Here is a 26,411-nt window from a genome sequence, read left to right on the forward strand (position 1 = left end):
CTAATGAGCTGTGGCTAGCCCGAACATGTCCAGTGTTACGTAGGATTGTCCCACAACGTTTTGTTGAAAAGGAGGTAAGACAGTTGACTGGCTTTTGGGTTCGTTCTTACTGCATTCTGTCAAGTTCTCAGAAATAAGAAATTCCCTTGTTTTAACAGAATTTTTAAGGTATGGATTGAACAGTGCTTTTTCACTGAAATCTTCCAGCTTTAGAACGTCTTCTGTAGCATTTTCTTCATTTTTAATTGAAGTCTGTTGGGATTCATGCAAATCGCCTTCCAGCATTTCTACAGGTTGGATTTCCTTCGCTGGTATCAAAGCTGAATGCATTTGAATTCCGGTATCTTGATCAGTAATTATATAAGGCATAGATGGTGAAAAACATTTAGCAACTTCATTTTCTTCATTATACAGTATCTTTTTATCTCTGTTAATTATGCCTTTTGTATTAATATCAGTACCTTCAGAAACATGGTTTTCACAATTCATTAGTAGTGATCCTTCCTGACTTTCTTCAGGAAAACAATGTTCCAAAACACTTAGGTCTTCAAAGTCTACGGGTTTAGCCTCAGATATCACTCCCTTCAAAAATGACTTATTCTGTCAATGCAAAGAGATAAATTGGAAAGTTATATAGGGATATATATTAGTTTATTTTTTCAATATATAAAATATTGATATTTGAGCTCTGTTTGACTCTGTTTTAAAAGTGCATTAATAAGGAGTTCATGTGCATTTCAGCTAGGTTGCTGATATATGTGAATGAGTACTAAAAATGATAATGTTATTCTGTTAAACACTTTTATATTAGGTTTTCTGTGCTTAATAGAATAAGGAGTTTCAGTGAAGGCTGGGAATCAGGCTTGGATGTTTCCATCTTTTCCACTCTAATCAGCCATTTTTCAGACAAATGTTTAAATCCCATTCTCCACACATTACACTTTCTATGTAAACTTGATCAACTCCGCTTCATTCAAATAAACATCAAAACTTTGATAAGGAATAAATATTGAACAATTAAAAAGACGAAAATGTTAGTACAAAAATGCACTACATATTTGTGGAAAAGGGGGGAGATATCCAGATGTGGGAATCTGGCTCAATAGACTCAATAACCTGAGCAAATTTAATTGACTTTATTTAATAAACCATGTCCACCAGTCACTTAATAACTTCAAAACATTATTTTTCATTGCCATTTAAGAATTAAATGAATATACTTTATACAGATGAATCTTTCATATTAGTTTGAAATACAAGGAAAAGCACTTTATAGCACTTAGAAGAATGAAACTCAACAGTTTTTCTTTTATTTAGTCATGAAATGACTGTCAGAAAAGGACTTCTCTCCACTTGATCGCTTCTTAAATACATAAAATTGCAAATATTACCATAGATGCATCAAGAGGCCATTCCACTGCCATGCTCTCCGCAGGATTGGGTATATCAGGCCAGCAAACTTTTTTAAATCTATCATTGAAACAGGATTTTTAGTCAAATGATGAACGAAATAGATTATTAAAAATAAATTGAACAACCCCCCAGAAAGCCCCAATACTGCTAAAATACCAAACTTTCACAAAGGAAGTCCTTCCTACATTAACACAATCTTTTCCATTAAAATTGTTTTCCCTCACATTAATTTTTATTACAAAAGTTCTCAACAAGTAAAAATCTTGGATCACAGAGAAACATTGCAGAAAAAACTACGAGTGCACACGTCTTTTTTTTTTCTTATATAGTAGATTAAATAACTGCATGCCAAAATAAGACTGTATACAAAATCTGTTTTGATCATGTTTCAGGGTGGTTCTTCAGTGAAAAACCACCTCAGGTAAACTTTGCTCTAGGAAAATGTTCCTATCATTACACCGCGCCAGAGCTACTCACAGAATCACAGAATCACAGAATTATCAGAGTTGGAAGGGACCTCTAGAGATCATCTAGTCCAACTCCCCTGCTAAAGCAGGATTGCCCAGAGCACATTACTCAGCACTGCATCCAGGCGGGTCTGGAAAATCTCCAGAGAAGGGGACTCCACAACCTCCCTGGGCAGCCTGTGCCAGTGCTCTGGCACCTGAACCGTAAAGAAGTGTTTCCGTGTATTTGAACGGAACTTCCTATGTTCTAACTTGTGCCCATTGCCCCTCGTCCTGTCACTGGGAACCATTGAAAAGAGCCTGGCTCCATCCTCCTTCAACCCACCCTTTAGATACTTGTACGCCATAATAAGGTCTCCCCTCAGCCTTCTCTTCTCCAAGCTAAAGAGTCCCAGCTCTCTCAGCCCTTCCTCATAAGGGAGATGCTCCAATCCCTTAATCATCTTAGTTGCTCTTCGCTGGACTCGCTGCAGCAGTTCCCTGTCCCTCTTGAACTGGGGAGCCCAAAACTGGACACAGTATTCCAGTTGTGGCCTCACCAGTGCAGAGTAGAGGGGGAGAATGACCTCCCTCGACCTACTGGCCACACTCTTCCCTATGCAGCCCAGGATTCCATTGGCCTTTTTGGCAACAAGGGCACATTGCTGGGCCATGGATAATTTACTGTCTACCACGACCCCGATCCTTCTCCTCCAAGCTACTTCCCAGCAGGTCCGCCCCTAACCTGTACTGGTGCCTAGCATTCTTCCTCCCCAGGTGCAGGACCTTGCACTTGGTTTTGTTGAACCTCATTAGGTTCTTCTCTGCCCAGCTCTCCAGTCTGTCCAGGTCACGCTGGATGGCAGCACGGCCCTCTGGGGTGTCAGACACCCCACCCAGTTTGGTATCATCAGCAAACTTGCCCCCTCATCCAGGTCATTAATGAATATATTAAACAAAATTGGACCAAGTATTGACCCCTGGGGGACACCACTGGTTACAGGCCTCCAACTAGACTCTGTGCCGCTGATCACAACCCTCTGAGTTCTGTCCCGCAGCCAACTCTCAATCCACCTCACTGTCACCTCATCTAGCCCATACTTCCTCAGCTTCCTAATGAGGATGTCATGGGAGACAGTGTCAAAAGCCTTGCTAAAGTCAAGGTAGATGACATCCACGACTTTCCCCTCATCCAGCCAACCAGTTATAACATCATAGAAAGCTATCAGATTGGTCAAGCATGATTTACCCTTGGTAAATCCATGTTGACCACTTCCAATAACTTCCTGTTCCTCAACGTGTTTGGAGATGACATCCAGAATGAGTCGCTCCATTACCTTCCCAGGGACAGAGTTGAGACTAACTGGTCTGTAGTTCCCTGGGTCCTCCTTCTTGCCTTTTTTGAAGATTGGAGTGATGTCGGCCTTCCTCCAGTCCTCAGGCACCTCTCCTGCTCTCCATGACCGTTCAAAGACAATGGAGAGTGGTCTAGCAACAACATCCGCCAGCTCTCTCAGCACTTGCGGATGCATGCCATCAGGGCCCATGGACTTGTGAATGTCCAGCTTGGCCAAGTGGTCTCTGACACGGTCCTCCTCAACTGAGGGAAAATCTTCCACTCTCCAGACCTTCCCCTTTGCCTTCAGAGTGTGGGATTCATGAGGGACAGCTTTAGCAGTGAAGACCGAAGAAAAGAAGGCATTCAGTAACTCTGCCTTCTCTGCGTCCTCCACCACTAGGGCACCTGTCTCATTCACCAGTGGGCCTACATTTTCCCTAGTCTTCCTTTTTCTATTGATATATTCAAAGAACCTTTTCTTATTGTCTTTAACTGCAGTGGCCAAGCTGAGTTCTGACTGAGCTTTGGCTCTTCTCATTTTCCCCCTACATAGCTTTGTTATATCTTGATAGTCCTCATAAGTTGCCAACCCCCTTTTTTCCTGAGGTCCAGCCAAAGTTCTCTATTTAGCCAGGCTGGTCGTCTTCCCTGTCTGCTCGTTTTTCGAGACACGGGGATGGCCTTCTCCTGCGCTTTTAAGAGCACCTGCTTGAAGTATGCCCAGCCTTCCTGGGCACCTTTGCTCTTCAAAACTGCCTCCCAAGGGACACTCTCGACCATGCTCCTAAACAGGCTAAAGTCTGCCCTTCGGAAATCCAAGGTGGCAGTTCTGCTGGCTCCCCGCCTTACGTGATCAAGAATTGAAAATTCTATCATTTCGTGATCTGAATTCTTGTGTTAACAGCAAATAAATGATGCTAACTGGCACCGTAGCATATTAATTGTCCAACGGAGTAGTAAACAGGAAACAAAATGAATCACTCACTGATACTGGGTATACATATACCAGACCATAGCTTGACTTTTCACATTGCAATTCGATCTACACAAGAATATAAACACTGAAGTGCATCTCAAAGTATTCTCCAGAATCAAAACATAGTTCCTTACCGTTGTAAAAACTCAGAACACACAACACAGATGAAGATGTAGAAGAGTTGGGAGTTATACTTACTACTTCAGCTAGATTTATTACCTGATGCTTTGCATGACAACAATCTTGGTTCTAATAGCTTAGAACACCCCAGAATAGGTAAGATTTTTAACCTTGTTATTAAGCTTCAGCCAAACAACCCAGCTGCTTTTCATGCTAAAGAAAAGCACATTTTTTAACCTTAAAAAATCCTCACAGTCACCTTTGGGATGTTATAGCATCCCCATGCTTTGAGGAAGCAATTTAGCATCTGGCAGAGGACATCTGTGACAGTAGATAAAAGGATTATGAATCATGTATAGATATGGATCCGTACTCATGGATCAAGTACCCAAATGCTTTCACATGGTGTAATTTCTATTTTCTTTATGACTTCTTTACAGCTTAAGTGTCACAAACTAACAAAAGTAATATTAATATAGCTAAGACAAACAATAGGGTTTATGTGGAATGTGTTCTAGTGGTGTACTAGCAGATATATTAAGAGTGTCTGGGAAACTTTATTTTTCATGTTATTACTGCTTCGGTAACTGACTTAAAGTATGCTCCCCTCACTTGACTGAACATGGAACTGCAAATGGCATGTAGCGTTTTCCATAAATTGATATAGGTGATATGTAAATCTGTTTCTCCTATTTCTTTTGCGCTGATTTTCTGCACTTTCTAAAATTAATATTTATTTTTTTATTATAGCAGATTAACTGCAATTACAAGATAAGCTGTATGCTTAGTTACTTGTTACTCCAATTGCTTATTGTCTTAACTTGATGTTGGTTTGGAATCCAACAAAAGCATCTGTAAGATATATAAAAAATTGCCTTTTACAAGTTAAAATTAATGGATTACATTCAGTTTTAGATGGCAGAAAATGTACTCACGCATGTTTTTTCAAAATGCATGTTATCCAAAGGCCTAACAGAAACAGCATGCTTAATCCAACAGGTAGAGCAATGAAAATAACATCTTCTTTATCTTTAGAGGGGAAAAAAAAAGAAAACCACACAGATGTTTATCATTTCTTCACATATTCCCTTAAGACAGCTAATTTTCAACATCCAACTCACCTAATTAGCACAATTGTAAAGAGCTCTGTCAAAACCAGTCAAAATTACTCAGAACACTGTATGTTACTCATTGTACAGCCTGTCAAAAGATGAGTATTTTGAATCCAACAAGTCACAGATACTGAGCCAGAAAAGCAGCTCATAATGCGACTTCTCAGGACATCTCAGGAACACATGTATTTAATTTTAAAACTTCCTTTCTTTACTAGAATCACATAATAATTCAGACTGGAGAGGACAACTGTAGGTCACCTCGTCCAACTTTGAAATTAGAATCAGGTTTGTTAGGGTCATACCGAGCCAACCTTTGAAAGTCACCTAGGGTAAAGTGTCTACCACCTCTCTGGGCACCTCTTGCTTTGGAGTCACCTAAAACTGCCATATAGTGCCACCTCTACCTGCTACTACAAAATAAACAGTGAATTCAATGCAGGAGATAGATAGGTTTTAAATACACAAAATAATGCAGTTACTCTGACCGAAATAGTGCATAGGTTTCTGAGCTAGCTTCCAAGTACCTACCAGAGGTAGGTGTTGGCAGCAATAGGGACCAGACTTCAGCATAGCCTAACTTACCTTGCATTTGAGTAGCAAACTAGCAGATGAATTTACAGGGGGAAGAAAAAAAAAAAAAAAAAAAAAGCTTTGAGTCCCATGACAAGTTTAAGGGTAGCTCATGCACTTTTTTATATTTCAGTTTTGCCACCACTATGACAATTTATGTATGTACCAAAAACATTCTTCCAGAAGTAAAAATAAGAAAGTGTCTGAATTTCTGACCTGCAGCCATTATACCAACTTCCTTGGTAAAATCTGGCTGAAATAAACAGTAAGAAATAGGAAAACATATTTCCCCACACACACTGGCCACAACCCATCCCATAACTGACAACATAGAAACTATTTCTCCCACAAACATCCATAGCATTCCACAGCTTTATTGACAGCAAATTAAAGATTTTGGGTTTGGATTTCTAAACTTGAGGTTTCCGTCTGTGAGATGATCAGTGAAATTGAGTTAAATTCAGCTAGTGTTGGCAATTCTTCCTTGTTTTGTTTAACACTAATTAAACAAACAAAAAAAAAAACCAACAAAAAACCCCAGATGCCTACAACAAAAATGCCCTATATTTCTTACTCCAAAATCTGTGTTTCAAATAGTAATAACTAACCTGGAATATTACTTACTGAATTTCAAAGTCTTGAAGGTTTTTGGCTCTCCACTGGTTCCACCAGCTTCATTGCTTGCCATGATATAGACAGTATATTGCGTATTAGCCTGCAAGGACTTCAGTCTGTATTGCAGAACATCAGAGTTCACTGTTTCATCTTTTTAGGAGAATATGTATGTCAATAAACACACAAAACAGTGTTACATCAGGGAACTGTACACTTATTTAGCATCATTTACAATGATAGATCACAAAGTATTTTAAAGACAACTTGAAATACAAAGCAATGTTATCAGTCCTTTGAGAGAGAAAACTTAAATTACCAAATAATGTTTATCAATGCTACTTGAAAGTTTAAGGAAATAAAATAAACGATTATGTATTTACTTTTAAAAATAAATATACATTTTTTTGCTAATATTAACAATAGGCAAATTATGATCTCTTGTAGTTTATTTTATCATTGAAAACAGTGTTTTGAGAACTTTATTTCCTGGAACCTAGGCTTATAAATTAAGAACTTAAAACAGTTTCTGCAGCTCATGAAATTTAACTATATTACTAGTACGTGCAGTTAGACACTGATCATCCAAAAGGGTGCAATCTATCAGCACTGTATATCACCCCAATAAAGTGAGAGGAAAGCCAAAATCAACAGGATTTTTTTTTCCAAGTTTCAAAAGGCTTTTCTGAATATAACTTAACATTTCCAATACCTTCTCCATTACCAGGATTAGTATGATGTGCTTCACTTTTACATTTTTTTTTGAGCAGGACATATAACATTCTATGTCTACAAACAGTACTAAAACCACGTTCATATTACGAAATTAAAGTTACTAAAGCATTTTCTGGTGCATAAACTCAAAGCCAACTCATGTCATCGTTCAGTTCAGTCAAGAAAGCCCCAGGAAACACATATGCTGCAATATGCCCTGACATTAAACACACTGAGTTTCTCTTAAATCAAGGAAAGGAAAGGAAAGTTCTAGAGTTAAAAGGCCATCAGCGAAGTCCCCTTGGCACAAACTCCATGTTCCAGTCTTATCAAAAAGATGCGACATGAGAGAAGCCTCAAAAAACATCACTACAGTAGGGTATTGCCATCTAAGTTTCATTCCCTTTAGCTGTTATTTAAAACTAATTTCCTAAAGAAACTAATCTGAACTCCTAAAATGGGCACAGTCTGCTTTATTTTAGAAGTAATATAGAGACATATGGCTCCATAACATGAGGCTGCATGTCTTGAGGATGACCCTGCACAAAGCAATCAGCATTAAATCACTCAGAAACCAACATGGCAGAAAAAAATTGCATGTAGGGGACTGAATCTGACAGAAATAATCAGCTATTACTCTTGCCCTGGCTCCAAACTGGATATCCAGAAGCAACTGAAGACATCACAAGATCTGTAAGTTTGAGATCTTTTTTAAAAAACATTACGTTAGGTGTCTGCTAACAGTGATGTCTAAAACAAAGGAGGAAAAAGAACCATTTTTGAAGCACCAAATGATCTAATAGCGTTCTTCATAAACTAAACAGGAAGAACAAATTTAGGTCACCAAAATACTTCTCATAAAAGACTCTGCTGAGATCTAGGCCAGAGAAGCTCTGAATAGAGAGGATTATACTGACACTTTGTATGGGATACTACTCCTGAAGTAGGAGATTAAGAATATGCTCCAAAAGTTATGTTATCAGCCTCCAGAGTAGAAAAACAATACCAAGCACAGAAAATCAAGCACATTTGAAGAAATTAAAAACAATGTCCAAAAAAACTATTTCTTGGCAGTTTATTTTAGCTTCTTGGCTATCATTTGGTATTTTGTTTTTATAACAAAAGTGACTGTAAGACTTTTACCAGAAAATTTTTACCATAGTGTTCCAGAAGCTGAAGGCTTGGGAGAGACATCCTTCCAAGGACATGCATGGAACTTATAAATTCACTGAACCCTCATAAGGTTCAAATTAATGAATTTGCACAGGATCTATGACTCTCCAATATATTTTAGCTGCACTTTAGCTCCTCTACTTCTGTCACAACTTTGTCCATTGGTTTCAGATGTGTGTCACAATGGAAGAGAGATTTGAGGATTGCGGGAAACTAGCACATATGTAAATGGAGCAAACAGCAGGTATCTAGCAAACAAAACTCTCTAATCTGGCATAATCCTGCAAATTTTATTTTTTTACTGTTAACGGAGAACAATCTGCAAAAAGCCTCTCATGGTGTCCCTGCTCATGGCAGGGGGGTTGGAACTAGGTGATCTATAAGGCCCCTTCCAGCCTAAACCATTTTATGATTCTATTCTTCAACAGTCATGGCTGTGCTACATGTGTAGCAAAATACTAAGAGTAAAAAAGATTAATTGAGAGCAAGCAGTGCTGTGCAAAATAAGTTCAGAAACAAAGAAACTGAGCAAGAATACACATGCAGTATTAAAGCAGGGACTATTCACTAGAACACTCCATCATTTCAATCAAACCTAAAAAAATTTTAACCTTTATGTAAGCCACATTTTAGCACCAGTATTTTCAGGCATATTATAACATACAAAGTGTGCTAATAACTATAAAAATAACTATTTATCTTCAGACAGCAGATTGTCATAACCCTGTTGAAGCATTGATGTTTAATGTATACTTACTCAGTTCTTTTCCATCTTCGGGTTTATAAAATATTGTATAGTTACTGATAAAGCCATTTCTTTTATCCTTTGAAATCTCCTTCCATTTTATTGTAACTTCATTTTTCCCTGGAACACCTGTGTCAGCCACAGGACCTTCTGATGGCTCTACACAGAAGCATTATAAATTAGAAAAAGTAGTACAATAGTCTAAGTACCGCAATGTTAACCATCTGTGTTACTTCACACATACCAGTAACATTAGGGACAGCAAATGTACAAGTAAATATGTCACCTTAGTTCTCTGATATAGCCCTTAACTTTTCTCACCCTCTTTAATGTGTGATTTCTTCTGATAATACTTCCCCTCACCTATTCTGGCCTTTGCACAGTTCTCAGTGTTACTGCATCCGAATACCTCAGGATCATTTCATGTTTGTAGCTATAGCAAGCTCTTCCAAGTGCTTTGCATACAGGATGTAAACTTTACAACAAACGAGTGGATTCAAGCAGCAATGTACCTGTATCACAAGATACAAATTTTCTTTACTGAACAATTCAGTAGCTGATCTATGAACAGATATCAAGAAGCCCGAATCCTGGTTTTTTTCAGCATCTACATCTCTCCTTCAGTAATGCCAGTACCAAATTTCTCAGAGATAATACACCCTGAGAAACTGACTACAACACACCTTTCACAACATTATTACTTTAAAATACATACTTTTTTCTTGAACATAAGTTTGTACGGAATATGGAGCTGCTACTTTATTTCCACAGAGAGGATACACTGAGATGTTATAGCATATGAATGGTTTAAAGTTTCCTGTAAAATGAAAAAAGGAATATTCACATAAAATTCTCTGTAAGATTAACACAATAAAAGCAGAATAAATCACAGTGCAGTTCTAAATACACTGTTAAAGACCTCTATTTTATTCAAGTTTTTAGCAAGCACAATACATATTTATTGCCTCAAGCACTCATTACTGCACTTAACACAAAGTAGTAGTATTTATAAGAGCACTTGGTTTCTGACTCATTTTTCACATACTTTGAATGGGTAATTATACTTCAGCATTATACAGCTTCTCTATATGAAGCCACTTATTCATCTTATAAAAGTTTAAGGTTTTAGAGGAAGTTGTTATTTTCAAATAACCAGTATTAAATGATACTTTCTGGAATATTTTTAATTTCACGTATCTTTAGGTTTGCTGCTCTGCAGAAGAGAGTTTTGTCTTATGCATCAAACAACTTAAAAGGGACAATGGAGGCCCAGCTCTTAATTCTACGATGACGCTCCAGTTATGCCAACTGCAGATCAGCTTCTAACCAGCTTGACTTAAAAGTACAATTGTACAAAGGAAATCTCTGCAGTAGAATTTTATATGTTTCAAGACATAGTTCAAGCTTCCGGGAAATGAAGTTTTGAACTCTGAACAACCCAGCAGCCAAGTAATCAACAGGGCACACCCCCCACTTACAAGCAATCCTCATCAACTCCGAGAGGACACATCTGTGGCTTTACACCCCGTGGCATGAAACCAGTGTAAGGGGTTTCCTAGATCATTCCTCGTGTCTGTAGCTTGTTCAGCAAGAATAATGACTATCCTCGCATTATATCTGCTCTCTGCTGCTTTTTCAGTCCCTTACACTTATTGCAACCCAGCAAAAGTGATGATGGCCTGCATGTCGTCCTTAAAATAATTCCACAAAAGAATGTCAGAATCAGACCTGAATAACAGTAAGTCTGAATTTGCCTTGACATTTCTAACGTGACTTGTGCTTACGGTGAACAAAGATCTCCTAACCATGCTGAGGAGGAAAGTTGTTTTTTTTTATATATTGAGAACAGCTATAAATAGCACCTATTCCTCACAGTAAATTGCTGAAACAGTGTAACTTTCGGCATAAGACTCAAGACCAAGAACCACTTTCAAATTTGAAAAATTTCATTTCACTAATGGAGAACCAAAGAACTAATAATCAAAAATTCACTTATCACATACATTAAATGAAAGATTTTCACTATTATTCCTGTGTTTCTAAAAAAATTAATCTAAACATAAAAAGAATAGCTCACTAAAAGTAATGTGCATGGGATACATCAACATTCACAGTTTTGCCTTTGCACGTATCTCTTGAAGTCTGCACATTGTTTAGTTTTTCTTTGAAACTACATACACATAGCCAAAACATTACCACTTAGAGAGATTATCTGTTAAAGAAAAGTCAGTCTCTAAAACAAAAAAAGTGAGCAGATCCTCACCTATTTCTCACTGCATTATAAGGCCACCGAAACCTCTTAGAAATGCCTTAGGTCACAATACAGATATGATTATGTGATACTTAACATGCCAGATTGACCAATCGCTCCACTTGCTTATTTTAAAGTCGAATTGTCCTTCAAATCGGTTTCTTGATCTCTCTCAAACACATATGAAAGCACATGATCTTTTCCCATCTTCAAATTCATTTTTTTGGTTCTAGATTTCTCTGCTAAAATAGCGTACATCTGTCATAGGCCTCCCTAGTGGAAGATTCATGGCGTAAGATCAAGCCATGGAACTGCTTAAACATGAAATCTGTAGCCTAATCTTATATGGGAGCAAACACCATCTTGCATGTTGCGTGAAAATTTGAAAGTTAAAATTGCTAGTAAACTACACGCAAAGATTTCAATAAAGCACATAATACTGTTATTTTTTAAAATGGTCTGAGGAAAGCTGGATGAAATGATCCTTGTTTGTTTTTTACAGTCTACCTATAAATAAATACATATAAATACACATATATATGTACATTATTACAGCTGTAACTGATAAATGAACATACTTTTGTTAGTTTTCCAGTTTGTAGAATTTGATACATATTGCCATGATCTACTAAAAGGATCTGTCTCCAATTCCTCATACCACTCAACTACATATTCAGCTACTTCTGGTTCGGAGGCTATCCATTCCACAACCACTTCTTCATTTGTTGTAAAGGTCCTCACTGTTTCAATAATCTGAGGAGCTAAAAATTGAACAGAAAATGTCAGCAAATCTATCTTCACAAAAAAAGCAGCAAGAAAACAATTAAATTATAGCAAGCTGAGACTGCTTCTTTAAAAGAGTATGGGAAGTATTCAGGGTTAAAAAAAACATTTTAAAAGTTACTTTATACCTATGTTCACATGCATGTACTCAAAATACTTTTAAATGAAGCATGTAAGAATTGCTACAATGAAAAGGGGCGTAGAGGGGATTGAGGAGATGATACTCAAGAAGATTAACACATACAGAATCAAAGACCAGTCTCTCTTCTACGATCTTAATATTACAGTTTGTAAAATTTTACAAACCAATTTACTATCAATTTTAGAGGTTTTGCACATAAGCAAGTTTTGATTGAGATGACAAAGGCAATAGCAAACTGGTAAATAAAGTCAGAGAGGTCATGAATGACTGTGAAGCAAAAGTGAACCATCAGCCTTCAGAAAGTAATGAAAGTCTGAGTGAAAACCCAACCTGGCAAAGCAGAGGGAAAAAAGACCTGGTAAAGCAAAGTGAGAAGAGATGTATGTAGGGGGAAAAAAGCATGTCATAGCACGGAAAAATCAGAAAAAAAAGGTAGCCAATTTTATGACCTAGTAGAGGGATAAGTCAGAATTTGATGGGACTCTATAAATTCATTGGGGAGGTCCAAGGTTAAAAAAAGAAACACAACGACAATCTCTCAGAAAGTAATAAAATAGAAATTCTAATAAGACATCAGAAAGTGATGATATCTCAACAACTGTCTTTCAAAACAAAAACCCCCCAAATAATCATCTATAATGAAAACATGATACGTGATAGCAAAATACAACAACCATATAATGTTCTAGTAAAAAATAATGGACTACACAGCTTTGTACATAATAACGGTTCTATATATATAGATCTATGGCAAAAGTCCTTAGCACAATTTTGCTTCCACTATAACAGAACTTAAACACATGTCAGGAAGATAACTTTTTCGTTAATGTGAAAAATATATTATGATATTGAGAAATCTTACTTTTTTCATCAGTGGATGGAATCCTCAAAATAGATTCAGGAGAATTTCCAGCAGAGTTATAGGCAGTAACAGATATTATATATGCCTCTTCATTTATAAGTAAAATAATTTTCTTATCAGTAGAGATGTTTGTCATTTTAAGTGCAGCATTGTTTTCCGGAAAATACTGTATTTTGTAGCCTAGAATTCTCCCGGAAGGTGGAAAGCTGTTTAATGGCTATTAAAACAATATACAGTAGTAAGTGGTTCACAGTGTCATTTGTGTAAACAAAAGTATATACTTTATTAAAAAGTCCAGATAAATTATAAAATTATTATACTATATTTAGAAGAGCAACGGTACTTTCTTCAGTCGCAGCTTCGGGACAGTCAGCTGCAATGATTTCATTGAAGGAAAGATTCAAAAGTCAAATACTAAGATTTGAAATGCAAAGAGCCTCTCATCACTCTAGTAGACTTTAATAAGCCCTATTATTTAAGAGCAGTTGTAAGGACTTTAAATCAGATTTTCCAGTGATCTGAACACAATTAAACCCTTGCTTTCCACACAGAATACAAAACTCTATTAACCTACCATTCAGTAAACAAAAGCCTTTTCAATTCTACTTTAATTCAGCGAGGTTTTTTTCTGAAGACAGCAAAACCCCCTGGGAGTTATATTTCCTACAACACTAAAATATTTCAACACAGTATCAGCTGCAGGATACTAATGTGCTTATCAATTCATGAAAAGAGTACATACCTTCCACATGAGATGTACAGATCTACTTCCAGCTGAGTGTGAAGACTCAATTACCCTCCACAAATCCACTTTTTCTGAAGGAGCTATTTAAAGACACAAAAATATCTTGACATTTGTTGTTACATTAAAAAGCTAGTGTAATGTGGTAAAAACAATCAAAACATTTCAAAAATACAGGCTGAGAGGAACTTACTACTTACTTACTTACTTTGCCTTGTGTAATGTTATGCTTTTTTTCTCTAATTAGTGCAGCTTCTCTCTTTCCATAAGTTTCTTTCTGATTTCTTTTATTTGTTAAGTTCTAGAGGAGATTTTCTCGTCTTGTTTTTTAACTGGCAATTTAATTTCTCTACTTATATTTCATTTCGTTGGACATACTCGCTACACTACATTTCTGCTACTATCCTACTTAGCCATGTTCAGTTTCCATCTACACTCTGAATTTTTCTTTTCTTCACTGTCTATTCACCCATTTTCTTTCTTAGCTCTGTTGTTTGTATCACCTTTCGTATCTCCACACTTTGATCTTGTCTTTCAGTTTTCACTCTTCTATATTCAAACAAAATACATGTGTTCTGTTTAAATAACAGCATTCTCAGTTAAACGGACCGATAATATGCTGAAATGCAGTTTTCCATTATTAAATCCTAAAGCCTCAAAGTATAACAAAGAAAAGCTTACTAAACAGTTAGCCTACCTTTCTCTTCTGTGCTTGCTGTTTTCCCTCTGCTCCATTCACTCCAGAATATTGACACAACACTGATACACCGAATGGCAACTGAGTATTCTGTGGAGTCCCACAGGCCTGTGAGATTGTACGATCCTGTTTTCTCTGCAGAATTCAGTGGGACGGTGACAAATTCCTGAAAGTAGGTACATCAACAAAAATTATTTGCTGTAAGATTGCATGTAGATATACGACTTAGTTTTGAAAAAACGCAAAGGATGTAGTTTTCCGGTTTCCCACCTCACTCCTCTGAAACTCAGAATTACTCGTTTCATATTTCATTTTTCTGTGTAGTATCTTCATTCTTCCTGTAAAACTCCAGGATTTGCAAAACTTGAGCCAAAACTAGGTCTGTACTGACCGACCTGTGGCTTGAACTGTGTGCAGCTCACAGGTGATTCTAGAGCAGCTGTGCTGGCTCAGGAGGTGCTGGATGAAGGCAGTTCCCACTGGTGGGAAGCAAATGGGTATTGCTAAAGCCAATGCCACCATAATGTCCTAGATACAGCTCCACCTCACAGCAGAAGCATCCCTGGGGAAGCAGTGATCGCCTGCAGCTTGTGAGCCAGCTGGGTACTGGTTTCTTCTCTTGTTTTTCTTTTCTGAGTTAAAGAGTCTTCTAGCTCTTAGCCATACAACAGTGTGGCTGCAGGCCATGCCAAAGATTATCAGCATGTGACTAAAATGAAAAGACCAGTGAAAACACAAAAAATTCTGCTACTGAGCAAAAAAAAAAGAAGATGGGGCCTTTAAGTGGTGCAGGAAGACAAGAGTACGAGAAATAACTGATGCAATATCTTCTTGGAAAAGTAATGACAAGGTGAGTAATTTCCTCATCTTAAAAGGAACCCACTCACATCTCACTGACGGAAGTCAGAAGCTAGATCGTTGTTCCAAAACAGAAGTTGAAAGAAGACATGAAAACCAGGAATTGGAGGCGATGCACCAACTCAACTGGACTGACAATGGGAAGTAGAAGAAAGCAACAAGAACTATAGAAAGATTTAAGTGTTTGTGTACGGAGCAACTGATACAATCACTGCATGAACGTAGCGTCTTCCCTTCCAAACTGCAAAAATTAATCAATATTTTAGAAGTCTCCTCCTCTCAAATTTCAGATAACTGACACAGAGAGACACTAAAACAAATGTTCAAGCCAGCTAAATTCTCGCAAGGTCAGCAAAGTTTTAGAATAAGGAAGATTCCCTCTTGAGAGCCAAATTGAAGTAGTAATGTCATGTAGATTTACAACGGAGCCAAAAACTGGTGCAGAAATTCTTGTCTTCCACCAGCTGAACATTCGAATGAAAAGTGTACCAAACTGTAACAATACAAAATGCAGACATCCACTCCTTTGAACACCATAATGGGAAGTGCACTGCCTAACAAAACTCAAAATTCTAGTCCATTCTGGTCTCAAGAAACTTATTGTCAAAAATAGAAAACTGCTGCTATTAGAATGAATTCAGGGATCTACAAACCACTGCTCGGTGACAGAATCTTTAGCCAACCTGCAATAAAAAGGGCCTCAAAACCATAATCAACTTCCTGCAGAACCTGACATAGAATTGAAGACACCCCAGACTAGCTTTTCGTTAATTGCCAAAAGGCTGTTAACAATATTTAATTCTAATTAGAAACTTAGTATACGCAAGTAGAAAAATAGGTCACCTGTTTTTCAGTCAGTAAAAACAGTTTGGAAAATACTATTTAGATTGTTTTGGTAGGAAGGTTTAAAAAGTCAAGAAAATACCTGACATTCGCTTAAACAACTCTTTTTTTTTTTTTTTTTCCCCATGTTTGTGCTGACAGACAGAAAAACAGCTCCTATAGCTCCTATATCTAACTGATGGTTTGAGGCAATCTTTGTTGGCCATAGCCATTGGATTGGCTACAGGCGAAACTATGAATCACGCCTGTCTAAGATCCTACAGAACCAAAACCACTGGAGTTTTGTCTTTACTGATCATGGCTACTATTTTTCTTCTAGAATGTCTGTGGAAAAATGCAGGTAAGTTCTGAGGAAGAAACTGTCTGTAGACTGCATTTGATAGAGAAAAACTAGACAGGCAATTTCTTATGCCAGTGCTGACAAATGGACATAATACACAATAATGCTGTAACTTTGCAAAAAACGTGAATGTTTTCAGCATTTGGGAAGGATCTCATATGTATGGAAGCATCACAAGGACACCCGTGTCTTGAGTCCAAAAGGATAAACACCTTGAACAGCTCTTTTAAAAATATATTAGTTCAGTTTCTAATGTCCCAGCGGACCTGAGCCATCCTGCCAGTCAGATCACCCGAAATATTATATCCTGAATCTAACAATTAATATATCGTATCTGCAGTAAAGATGCTTGCCATGAGAATGTGAGGAGGATGCTAATTAGAAACACCTTTAGTATCAGGAACTTTTTTAAGCTCTGAGGACTACTATTAGCTACCCTGATGAATTTCTTCTCTCCCAAAATTACATATCTAATGTATAAAATAGTAAGGTTAAGGCAGATATCTCAGTTTAATTAACTTAAAAACACAAGCCAAGCAACCTGGCCCGTTCTTAAATTTTGGAGAGGAAACAGTAAGACTGCAAACAGAATCACTTCCATATCGAGGTGCATTGGAACAGGCATCTGAAAGAAGCAAATAACTAAAACCTGTTTTTTCTGTAACAGTTCAATTTAAGTGTCTGAAAGACAAACTCAGAAAAACAACTTCCCTTGTTTTCCATGTTTCAAAATTTATACTTTGATTCACTTGAAAACTAACATATCATTAGTACATCTTAATCTGATGTTGCATGAGGATGATGCATACCTAATTCTGCTCCACTAAAATAACAAGGTTTTAAACATTATTTCCAACTACTTGTTGCCTTTTTTCTATTTATCCTTTTATAACATAAAGAAATTAGTCACAAAGAAGCAAACATAGCTTACCGAAGAATTTGAATACAAGTTTCTGTAATGAACCTGGCAAATTAAATCTTGTGAAGGGATAATCTTCTCAGGCATTTTCCAGGTTACTGTAAGCAACTGCTTTATACCAGTGATTTTTTTAACTGAAAGTATTTCAGGAGGTTCAAATTTCTCTAGAATGGAGAAACAAAGACATTATCAGGGGAAAAAGCTTCCATAAAAGTTCAGAACTGCTCCATCTATGTGTGTTCCAAGAAGTCTAATTATTATCCCAATAGCCTACATCCTATCAGAGTATTCACATGATGGTCTATTTTATAGACATAACCCCACATATGGGAAGTTATCTATAAGAGAGATTGCACGCGTAACTGATTTAATGCTGACAAACTCGCTCTCAAACAGACGTGCAGATTTCTTTCATCTGTATCAGCACTGCAGAATACTACTCAGAGACAACATCAGGGGAAAGAGAAGAAGCGGAGCTGGGATGCCAAAGTCAAGTCCGAACTGCAGATGAGGGAAGAACTCAGCTGAAAAGGATTCGAGGAGGAGAGAACTGTGAAGGAGACAAAGAAAAGGATGGATTGGGACAGAGAAAAGAGATGGCTGGTACAGAGTATGTAGAAAGCAATGAGGAGCCTCAGGAGGTCTGAACGCAGGGAATAAAGGAGGGGAGAGCTGGAGAGCTGACGGAGTGCTGCGGCAAAAGCACTCAGTTAAAAGGCTTGCTAATTAACTACACCAAAATGAACAGAGGAAAATGCAGCACAGCACAGAGGGAAAAGAGGTAGACAAATTATTGTTATGGCTCCTGGGAATCGCAGGACGGGTGGGTTTTTAGCTTTCCTAACCAGAAAGTAGAACAGCAGAGTAAATGATGGGCAGGCCTGGAGAAATTATAATATCGCTATTCATTTGTAGCCAGATATTGCACTAACATCTAGTACCACTCAAAAATACAAAAGCACAATCCAAGTACCACTTAGTTGTGCAAAGTTTTGGTATATGGCCTTTACTCATTAATAATTAAAAACTTAGTAATTTATAACAGATATGTCAGACATTAGCTTAAAAATATATTGTTGTGGTCAGACATTTCATAGTGTGAACAGAGCACATTATCATCTTTCACCACCTCCCAGTAAAACCAAGAAATTGCTGAAGATTGCTGCTGTACCGCTAACCAGTTCGAAGAATTTTACATGGAAAGGCCATCAATTAAAACATAACAAGAGCCTTGCTTCAACTAAATTGAAAGCATCCAAACTTTGATGAAAAAAACATTGGAAAGATGAAACATTTTATTAAACCCTAAATCTGATTTCAGAGACTTCGTCATTTTAGTTAATTACAATCAGATGGCACTTCAAAACTGAAACCAATTTAAAACCAAATGAAACCCAAATAATAGTTTCAAAACTATTATATTGAAAAGTACTATTTTTTCATTATTTTCTTCTATGTAAATCAACTTTGATGACAAAATTTGTTTCAGCATTTTCTAACCTGTATGCCATGGGGAGGGAAAAAGAAGTCAACTCAACATACACTGCTTTATATAACACTTTTTTTTAATTACCTATTTTTTCCATAGGCATAGGAACACAATCTGATGAGGCTTCACCCAAAACATTTTCAGCTTTCACTTGAAAACAAAAAGAACTACTATAGGGAGTATCTGGATAATAAAACGAACATGACTCCGTTTTGCTTTGGCAGGAGCCCACTGTATTTGGAAGAGTCACCCTTCCTTCTGTCATTCTAAAAAACAAAGGAGAAAAATAAAAGGAGTTAGAAATTAGAGGATTTTTGTAGAACAATTCAAACTGATTGATGGTTTCTCTTATGTAAACACATAAACATATAAATTATTATTTATATGATTTTGAGGTTGCAGGACATTTTTACCAGTGAACATCTCCTTCAAAGATATGTTTGTCCAAATTAATAATCTTTCCTAATTCTACTGCTCTTGCAAATGCATATAAATAGCCTGCATAGACTCAATTAGTTTTAACTGCAGTTAGTAAGACAACTTTCCAGAAGAGTAAAAATGCCTTGATGGGGGATCCACATGATATTATTATTTTAGATAAAAATCTCAAAGAGAACCAAAATCACGTAACTCCACACAAAACCTCCTTTAAAAATACAGCCAGATATAGCTAGTAACACATGCCACGTGGAACTATGTGATAACAAGCTTTTATTCAGTTTTTAAATATGGGAAAAAGAAAAGCCAGATTGTACCACTGTCAAGCTATTACAAGGTAACAGAAATTTGACAGATTTTCCTGAAAGAACACACTGACAATACGCTGCCTTTACAGCATACACTTTCATAACAAGTAGTGTGGGATGCAACGATAACAAAATTTATTTCATTTTATCAACCACAGATAAATTCTTCAACAGATAAAAACTCATATATGCGGCCTGTGTCAAATATTTCACATTATGCAGTAAGCAAGCAGATCATTCGTGTAACTCAAAAAAGAGTTTGCGGCTGGTATTTCATGAACATTTTTAAGCCAGTGTACACCTGCATGGCTGTGAAAGGAAGCAGTCATGTCTTCCCTAACACGCACAGCTGTTTGCTTAAATCCACAGCTCTCTGCCCCCCTATACCAGTGCTTTTGTAGTCATACGGTAAACTCAGCTAGAGAGTTATCTGGATTAAAATCAATGGTTAGATTTTACTGGAAATAGTTCTGCAATCCAGTTCACTGCGTGGTTAAAGAAGAATTTGTGATGGTACAGATAGGAACAATATTGAAACTTACTTTCTATAGCTGCTCTAGTTCACGGTTTCACAAACTCAGCTAAGTTATAAAATGTAGAAACGCTAAAAGGAGTAAGAAAGTTCCACCTAAAATATCAAGTCAAAAATGGAGATAAAACTAAAGATGTTCTCCTGCCCTACGTTTTAAATAAAAAAGATACTATATGCTAGTACAACCTGCAATAAGAAAATATCTCCTTTGGAGTCTGAATTCCTTCCAGTTCTCAAGAACAATTTCAGGCATTTTAGAAAACTCTTCATGAAATCATATTACCTACAGTCTTGATTAGTCAGAAAAAGAGCACTACAGGCATCACTATTATGAAGAACAGATTCACAAGTGTATTTCAGACAAAGTCTGTGTTATCACCTTCATAATTGTATCTGAGATCTGCCTTGGAACAACACTGATTTCACCATTTTCACAGTAACTTATGAAAAAGTAAGCTTCAAAATATTTAGAATTTAATCGAAATTGAAAGAATCAAGTATTTATGCCTCTATAATGGGGTCACACTAAAAAGCATGAGACAACATACCTCGTGTTTGTAAATACAAATCCCCAGATGCAAGCAATCCAAAAAGGACAATTAACTCTGGATTCTTTCACTGAAACTTTATGAATCCAAAGGTCCCTAGGTTAAACCCTACTGGTGTCAAGCAGAGTAACAGGGGCTTTAATAGTTTTAACTGGGAATTGTTTAAAGTAGAGGAGCAAGTAGACTTTTTTACCCATCCAAAACGAGGATAGTTAGTAACACAGAAAGTTTCTGGGTAACACTCCCACAAAGTGCTTCCATTCTCCATTGGTACATTGGTACATTGGTAATGTTACTTCAAGGAAACAAGTGAACATCAATTCTGATGTAATCATCTGTCCACTGAATATTGGGTTGAGAATGCTCATTTCCTTTATACAGCGTACTAAAAAGGTATCAGATTGTAACCTTTTTCAACCATTACAACCACAAATTAATTGAATTTACTGAGGAAATTCCATGACTCTGAACTCCATGACGTTTCCAGGGTCTCTTTAAACAGAAGTCAGGATATGAAGAGAAGGGAGCTGGTGGTCTCACCCCAGCAACCAAGTTCCCAATATGACCTATACTTACATTTTTCGGTAAAGAGTATAGTTCGTCCTAAGATTTGTTTCTCTTCCTGAAGTCCAGGTGCAGCTAAGTTCAGCATCAAAGTAATAAATGCAGGAAATATTTCCTGGTGTGTCTGGTGGAACTACAACGAAAAAGGTTTTTTAAAAAAAAAAATAAAGTCGTCTGGTAAAAATAAGTAACTATAGTGTACCATTTAATTTATTGGTCAAAGATCAGATTATGGCAAACTTCACTAAGTGCCTTGCGTAGCACTTAATTTTATAATTTCTTACTGCCCTCAAAACTCCTCACAAAACCAAAATCAAAACCAATCTTTCTTCCCCTGGGGAAATAGGGACATTTTCTCCAACTGCTTCTCAGAAGTACTTAACTAAGTATGGCTGAAATTATTTTTGCAGTAATTCATCAACTATCTTATATGGAAACACTACATACATTGTCCTGAACCTTTAAGTATACCCCTCGCAACACACCTGTAGCTCAAGGCCAGTCCAGAGAGCAAGAGGAAAACAAAGAAACAGCACAAAAGTTCAGGAGAAGGCATTCTCTGAATGATAAAACTCCTCTTGGTTCCTTCCCAGAATGTCTAACCACGTACCCTGTGAAAACCCCTACTCTGAGGAGCCTGTATGACCTCGGCTTGCAGAAGACAACTTCCTGGGAAACACAGCTATATGACCTTGAAGAGATCACTAGTTCTGGACTCTCTTTATCTTACAAGCCAGATAGCGCAAAAAAAAACCCCAATCCTCTGCAATGTCTATAGTTTGAAATCATCTATAGCAATGTGACACCATCAAAGCCTTCTTGGTTAAAGACAGACTTTTTCACTCAATAGAAGAAATTTGAATCATAGAATCATAGAACTGTCTGGGTTGGAAGAGACCCTTGAGTTGAAAGGAAGAGAACTGCACTCAGTGAAACAAACTGCTTGAAAATGCCCCCTATCCAAAATAGTACTTTGCTGTTCCACCTAATAAAACACTCAAAAGATCTTTATTTTATTGACAACCACGCTAAACTTTGCACGCAGGCCAATACATTGCTTTTTTCTTCACTTTTGTAAAGAACTGGGACCCAGGCTTGAGGTGTTATCAGAGATGGTGAAAGCAACTAAAAATGACAGTTCCATTTAAGGTTTTGCAGTGAGAAGTGATATCAAATAGAGCCTGGAAAGGATCTGACACTGTCTAATGATCCAGTATCTCAAGGACTTCTGAATTGGCATTATTTCATGCAAGTACATCTGGGGCTGGGGGCCTTGTTAAGGCCTTTAGGACCTGTCTGAAGCTTCAGTAAGCTTCATGAAAGAAGCAACACATTGTTGAACTTGCAAGCCTAGTTTCTCATGGGTTTTGTCTTCCTTTCGGTCTCACCAAACTTTCCTCTCATCTCCATGGCATAACCCAGCTGCGTCCCTCTGTAGGAGAGCCTCGAGTGTAGTTGCATCAATGAGGTTTCTCAGTAGGATATTTTTACCGAAAAATGACCAGTGCCAATGACCAACCCAATCCATCTTTGGACTGGCTGTGGTCTAGAAGTGAAATTATGTTTTCTAAAAGGTTGTTACAAAGATGTAATCCATTTTCTTCCTAATGGGCAGGATGACTTGGGCAACATTTTGGTGGAACTCCAGACACGTTAGAGAGCATCATCAACAGCATTTTTTCTCCTTTAACAAATCAGAATTTCACTTCAGCACTTTCAAAAAAGGTCATGGTGGGATCCGTAGCAAAACAATGAAGTAATAAAAAGTTGTTGAGGCCCCATCCCTGGAGGTGTTCAAGGCCAGGCTGGATGTGGCCTTGGGCAACCTGGTCTAGTGGAAGGTGTCCCTGCCTGTGGCAGATGGGTTGGAACTCGATGATCTTCAAGGTCCCTTCCAACCTAAACCATTCTATGATTCTGTGATTCAATACCTTCTGCTGTTTTTTTTTTCCACAGATGTATTTTTCTGCATTTATTGCTTCTTTACTACAGTGGGACCCCCAGGCACACATTAGTATAATCTGGACTTAATCTGTTCAATAAATTAGAGAATTTGTATACATATTTGCCCTGTAACCTTCTCCATAAAAGATCGCAATTATAATTTCTTTGGAATGGAGGATGAGAGAGGGAACCCTCCCTGGAGAAAGCTGAAGTTGGCTAGGCTAGACAAAAGACATAACCAAAGGGACAGAACCAATACCCTCTGAACTCAACAGAAAACCTCCACTCACTGCAGCCGGCCAAAAGTCAGGGTCAGAGAAGTTATGAACCAGTGTCAGTAAGGAATGCCTGCAATTCCATGCTTTACTTCAGAAAAAAAAAAAAAAGGAGATATTTGAATATAGGTGCCTTGCAATACCACAAGCCAAAAAAAAAAAAAAAAAGATGTTTTTAAATTGAAATTTTTACAGTAAGATATTAAAAAATCTTAAAATTTATTTTTTTGCTTTTCTACTTACAGCCAGATGTAACTTCAGTGTGAACCAAAAGCTGTTCCTTGCCCAAGTACTTAGTGAAACATTTTACATGAGCTTTGCTGTAAGTGAAATTATGGATGGTGACACTAGATACAGTCTCGTTCACAATGTTATAGTTTTCCTGAGCAATCAATTCATGATTCAATTTCCAGATGATGTGGCTTGCATTTCTGTGAGGTGTGTAGCGTTTTCCAAGAACACAAAACAGTTTCAGGGTGGATCTTCTTTCAATTTCAGGTGATGAAGGAAAAATGTCAGCATCTCTGATGGAGTTTTCATCTAAAAAACAAAACCAAAGATATCACATAATCTAATTCCTTTTAAAATACCACTGGAAAAATGATAACTTATTTTGTTGTCTACGTATCATTTAATTAGGGTTTTTTTCTTATGGAGTTCAACAAAAATGCTCAGTCATTTGAATCAGACATTGCTATTTGGAAATTCAGTTCACATTAATTACTATATTACCGTAGGTATTTTATAAGAATGATGTTTCTATACCTTCCCACAAATAATGGAGAAATTTCAATTCGAATGCTTTTTAATAGCTGAAAATGAAAAAAAAAAAGACTTTTGTCTTTTAAATTTGTTTTTAAAAAACATTCCTATATGTGAAAGTTATGCATACAATCTAGATGTTATCATTACTAATTACTATATCAGAAAATACATCAAACTGGTAAATTGTAAATTTACAACTAAGCTGGAATATATTTCGACATCTCTTTAGTACTTTTACCCCTCATAGAATTTATATTCCTAGATACAGTGCAGGAATTGTATACAAAATGCATGTAAAAGGAAAACACAGGAGCAGGCTGCATGAATGAATTCAAGAAACAAAGTTATCAAACAGTGCATTAGAGTCCTGCAAGGAGCTAGCTCTTTATTTTTTTGCTGCTACTTATTTCTTGAAGCCAAATTTCATAAATAAATCTGTTAAATAAAACAAAAAAGCCCCAACTTTTACAGAGAGAATTTCTTTGCTGGAATGTAGGATTGAAAGGGAATCAAGTATTAAACTCTCTTCCTCATTCCCTGGTAATCCTCTCCTTTTTGGGTGTATTAACTGTAAATTGCTTTCTATGCTTTTTTTTTTTTGTAATTTTTGTTTCAAAGTAATTTCTTTATGTTTCAAAGTCATACTAGCGGCTCTGGTACACAAATTTTACTGTATAACACTTCTAAGCAATTAACTGCACTGTTTCCTATATTGTTCAAGCTTCTACAAATTTATGCACCCCTCTTCCATGTAATCCCCAAACAATTTAAGCCACAAATACCATTATATAATAAATCACTGTTGTGTGTTAAGTTGTGATAAATTGCACGTGAACTTTCAATTATTATCACAAAGTCATTATTTCAATCTGTCCTTGTGATTTCCTATTCTAACCTATACTATTCAACTTAATCAGTTTAAAGTGGCACTGCTGTCACAAGAAGCGTTTTTAGTCCTCAACCACGCATTCACTGCTGTCACCCCCCTTGCATGTGTCCTGGTTTGAGGCCAGAAGAAGTGCCTGCGTAGTGAACCAAAAGGAAACAGATACAGAAGAAAAATTAAAACTTGGCAAAAAATAACATCGTTCCCCATCCAGATCAGATTCCTCACTGCTTCACAACCACCCACACAAACATGCACTCCAGCAGAACGAGAGGGAGATGAGAGGTGGAGGGAGTGCAGAACTACCTGCTCTTCCAGCTTCAGCAATCACCTGCACCAGCTTGAACTGACTGTGATACTACAACACTAATAAATAAGTAAATAAATAGTCACACGTTAGTAGGTGACTTTTAAAAGTAGGAATGAGAACATCAGTAGTGAATGCATGAATGTCCGAATAGGTAATATTTGATTTAAAATAGTCCAAAACCAGCAGACATTAACCACATTTTAAGTGTTCTTATGTTATATAAACATTAATTTGTTCCATCAGCAGATCTCCAAAATTATCACCTTTACAACCCAACAAGAATTGAACTGGGATATGACTTCCAGATGCAGATTCCCCTTCTATATCCTGTACAATAGGGAAACAGTTAACAAAGTAAGTTTTAAAATACTTATTTTTTTAATACTTTAAATACAAAAGAAAACAAATCCAGGCTACCATGATCACAATTAACATTCCACAACAGGACATCAAAAGTACCATAAATTAATTTTTCTGTCTACACTGTACACAACTTAGTCAATCACCTAGTCATTTCTATTTTTAAAACACTTTTTTTTTTTTTTTTTATTTCAGAACACTTTGAAATTCCATTTGGAGAAGGTCACCTTTTGGAAAACTTTCTCATGGCAAGACAGTTGTTAATAATTGAGAAACATACCTGCTACAGAGCTGCAGAGCAGGACAAACATCCAAATCAAACAGCTGAACAT

General features: G+C 36.9%; 1 protein-coding gene and 1 long non-coding RNA gene across 2 annotated transcripts; one reads left to right on the plus strand and one right to left on the minus strand.

The window, feature by feature from the left end:
* IL31RA (interleukin 31 receptor A) lies at window positions 1-26,411 on the minus strand (the record flags this gene model as incomplete). The annotated part of the gene is made up of 15 exons (XM_082497288.1): window positions 1-600; window positions 1,392-1,470; window positions 5,230-5,323; window positions 6,604-6,744; window positions 9,236-9,382; window positions 9,939-10,040; window positions 12,053-12,235; window positions 13,262-13,478; window positions 14,004-14,086; window positions 14,701-14,866; window positions 17,673-17,824; window positions 19,234-19,415; window positions 21,552-21,672; window positions 24,002-24,298; window positions 26,360-26,411. The coding sequence occupies 15 exons, from the start codon at window positions 26,409-26,411 to the stop codon at window positions 1-3; spliced, it is 2,616 nt and encodes an 871-aa protein (XP_082353414.1).
* On the plus strand, window positions 51-16,627 carry LOC309683086. Its single transcript, XR_014270186.1, has 4 exons — window positions 51-74; window positions 10,863-10,961; window positions 15,344-15,550; window positions 16,543-16,627. It is a non-coding gene; the product is annotated as an uncharacterized lncRNA (long non-coding RNA).

This window comes from Vanellus vanellus (assembly GCF_965231255.1).
Source record: "Vanellus vanellus genome assembly, chromosome: Z".
NCBI classification, from domain to species: Eukaryota; Metazoa; Chordata; class Aves; order Charadriiformes; family Charadriidae; genus Vanellus; species Vanellus vanellus.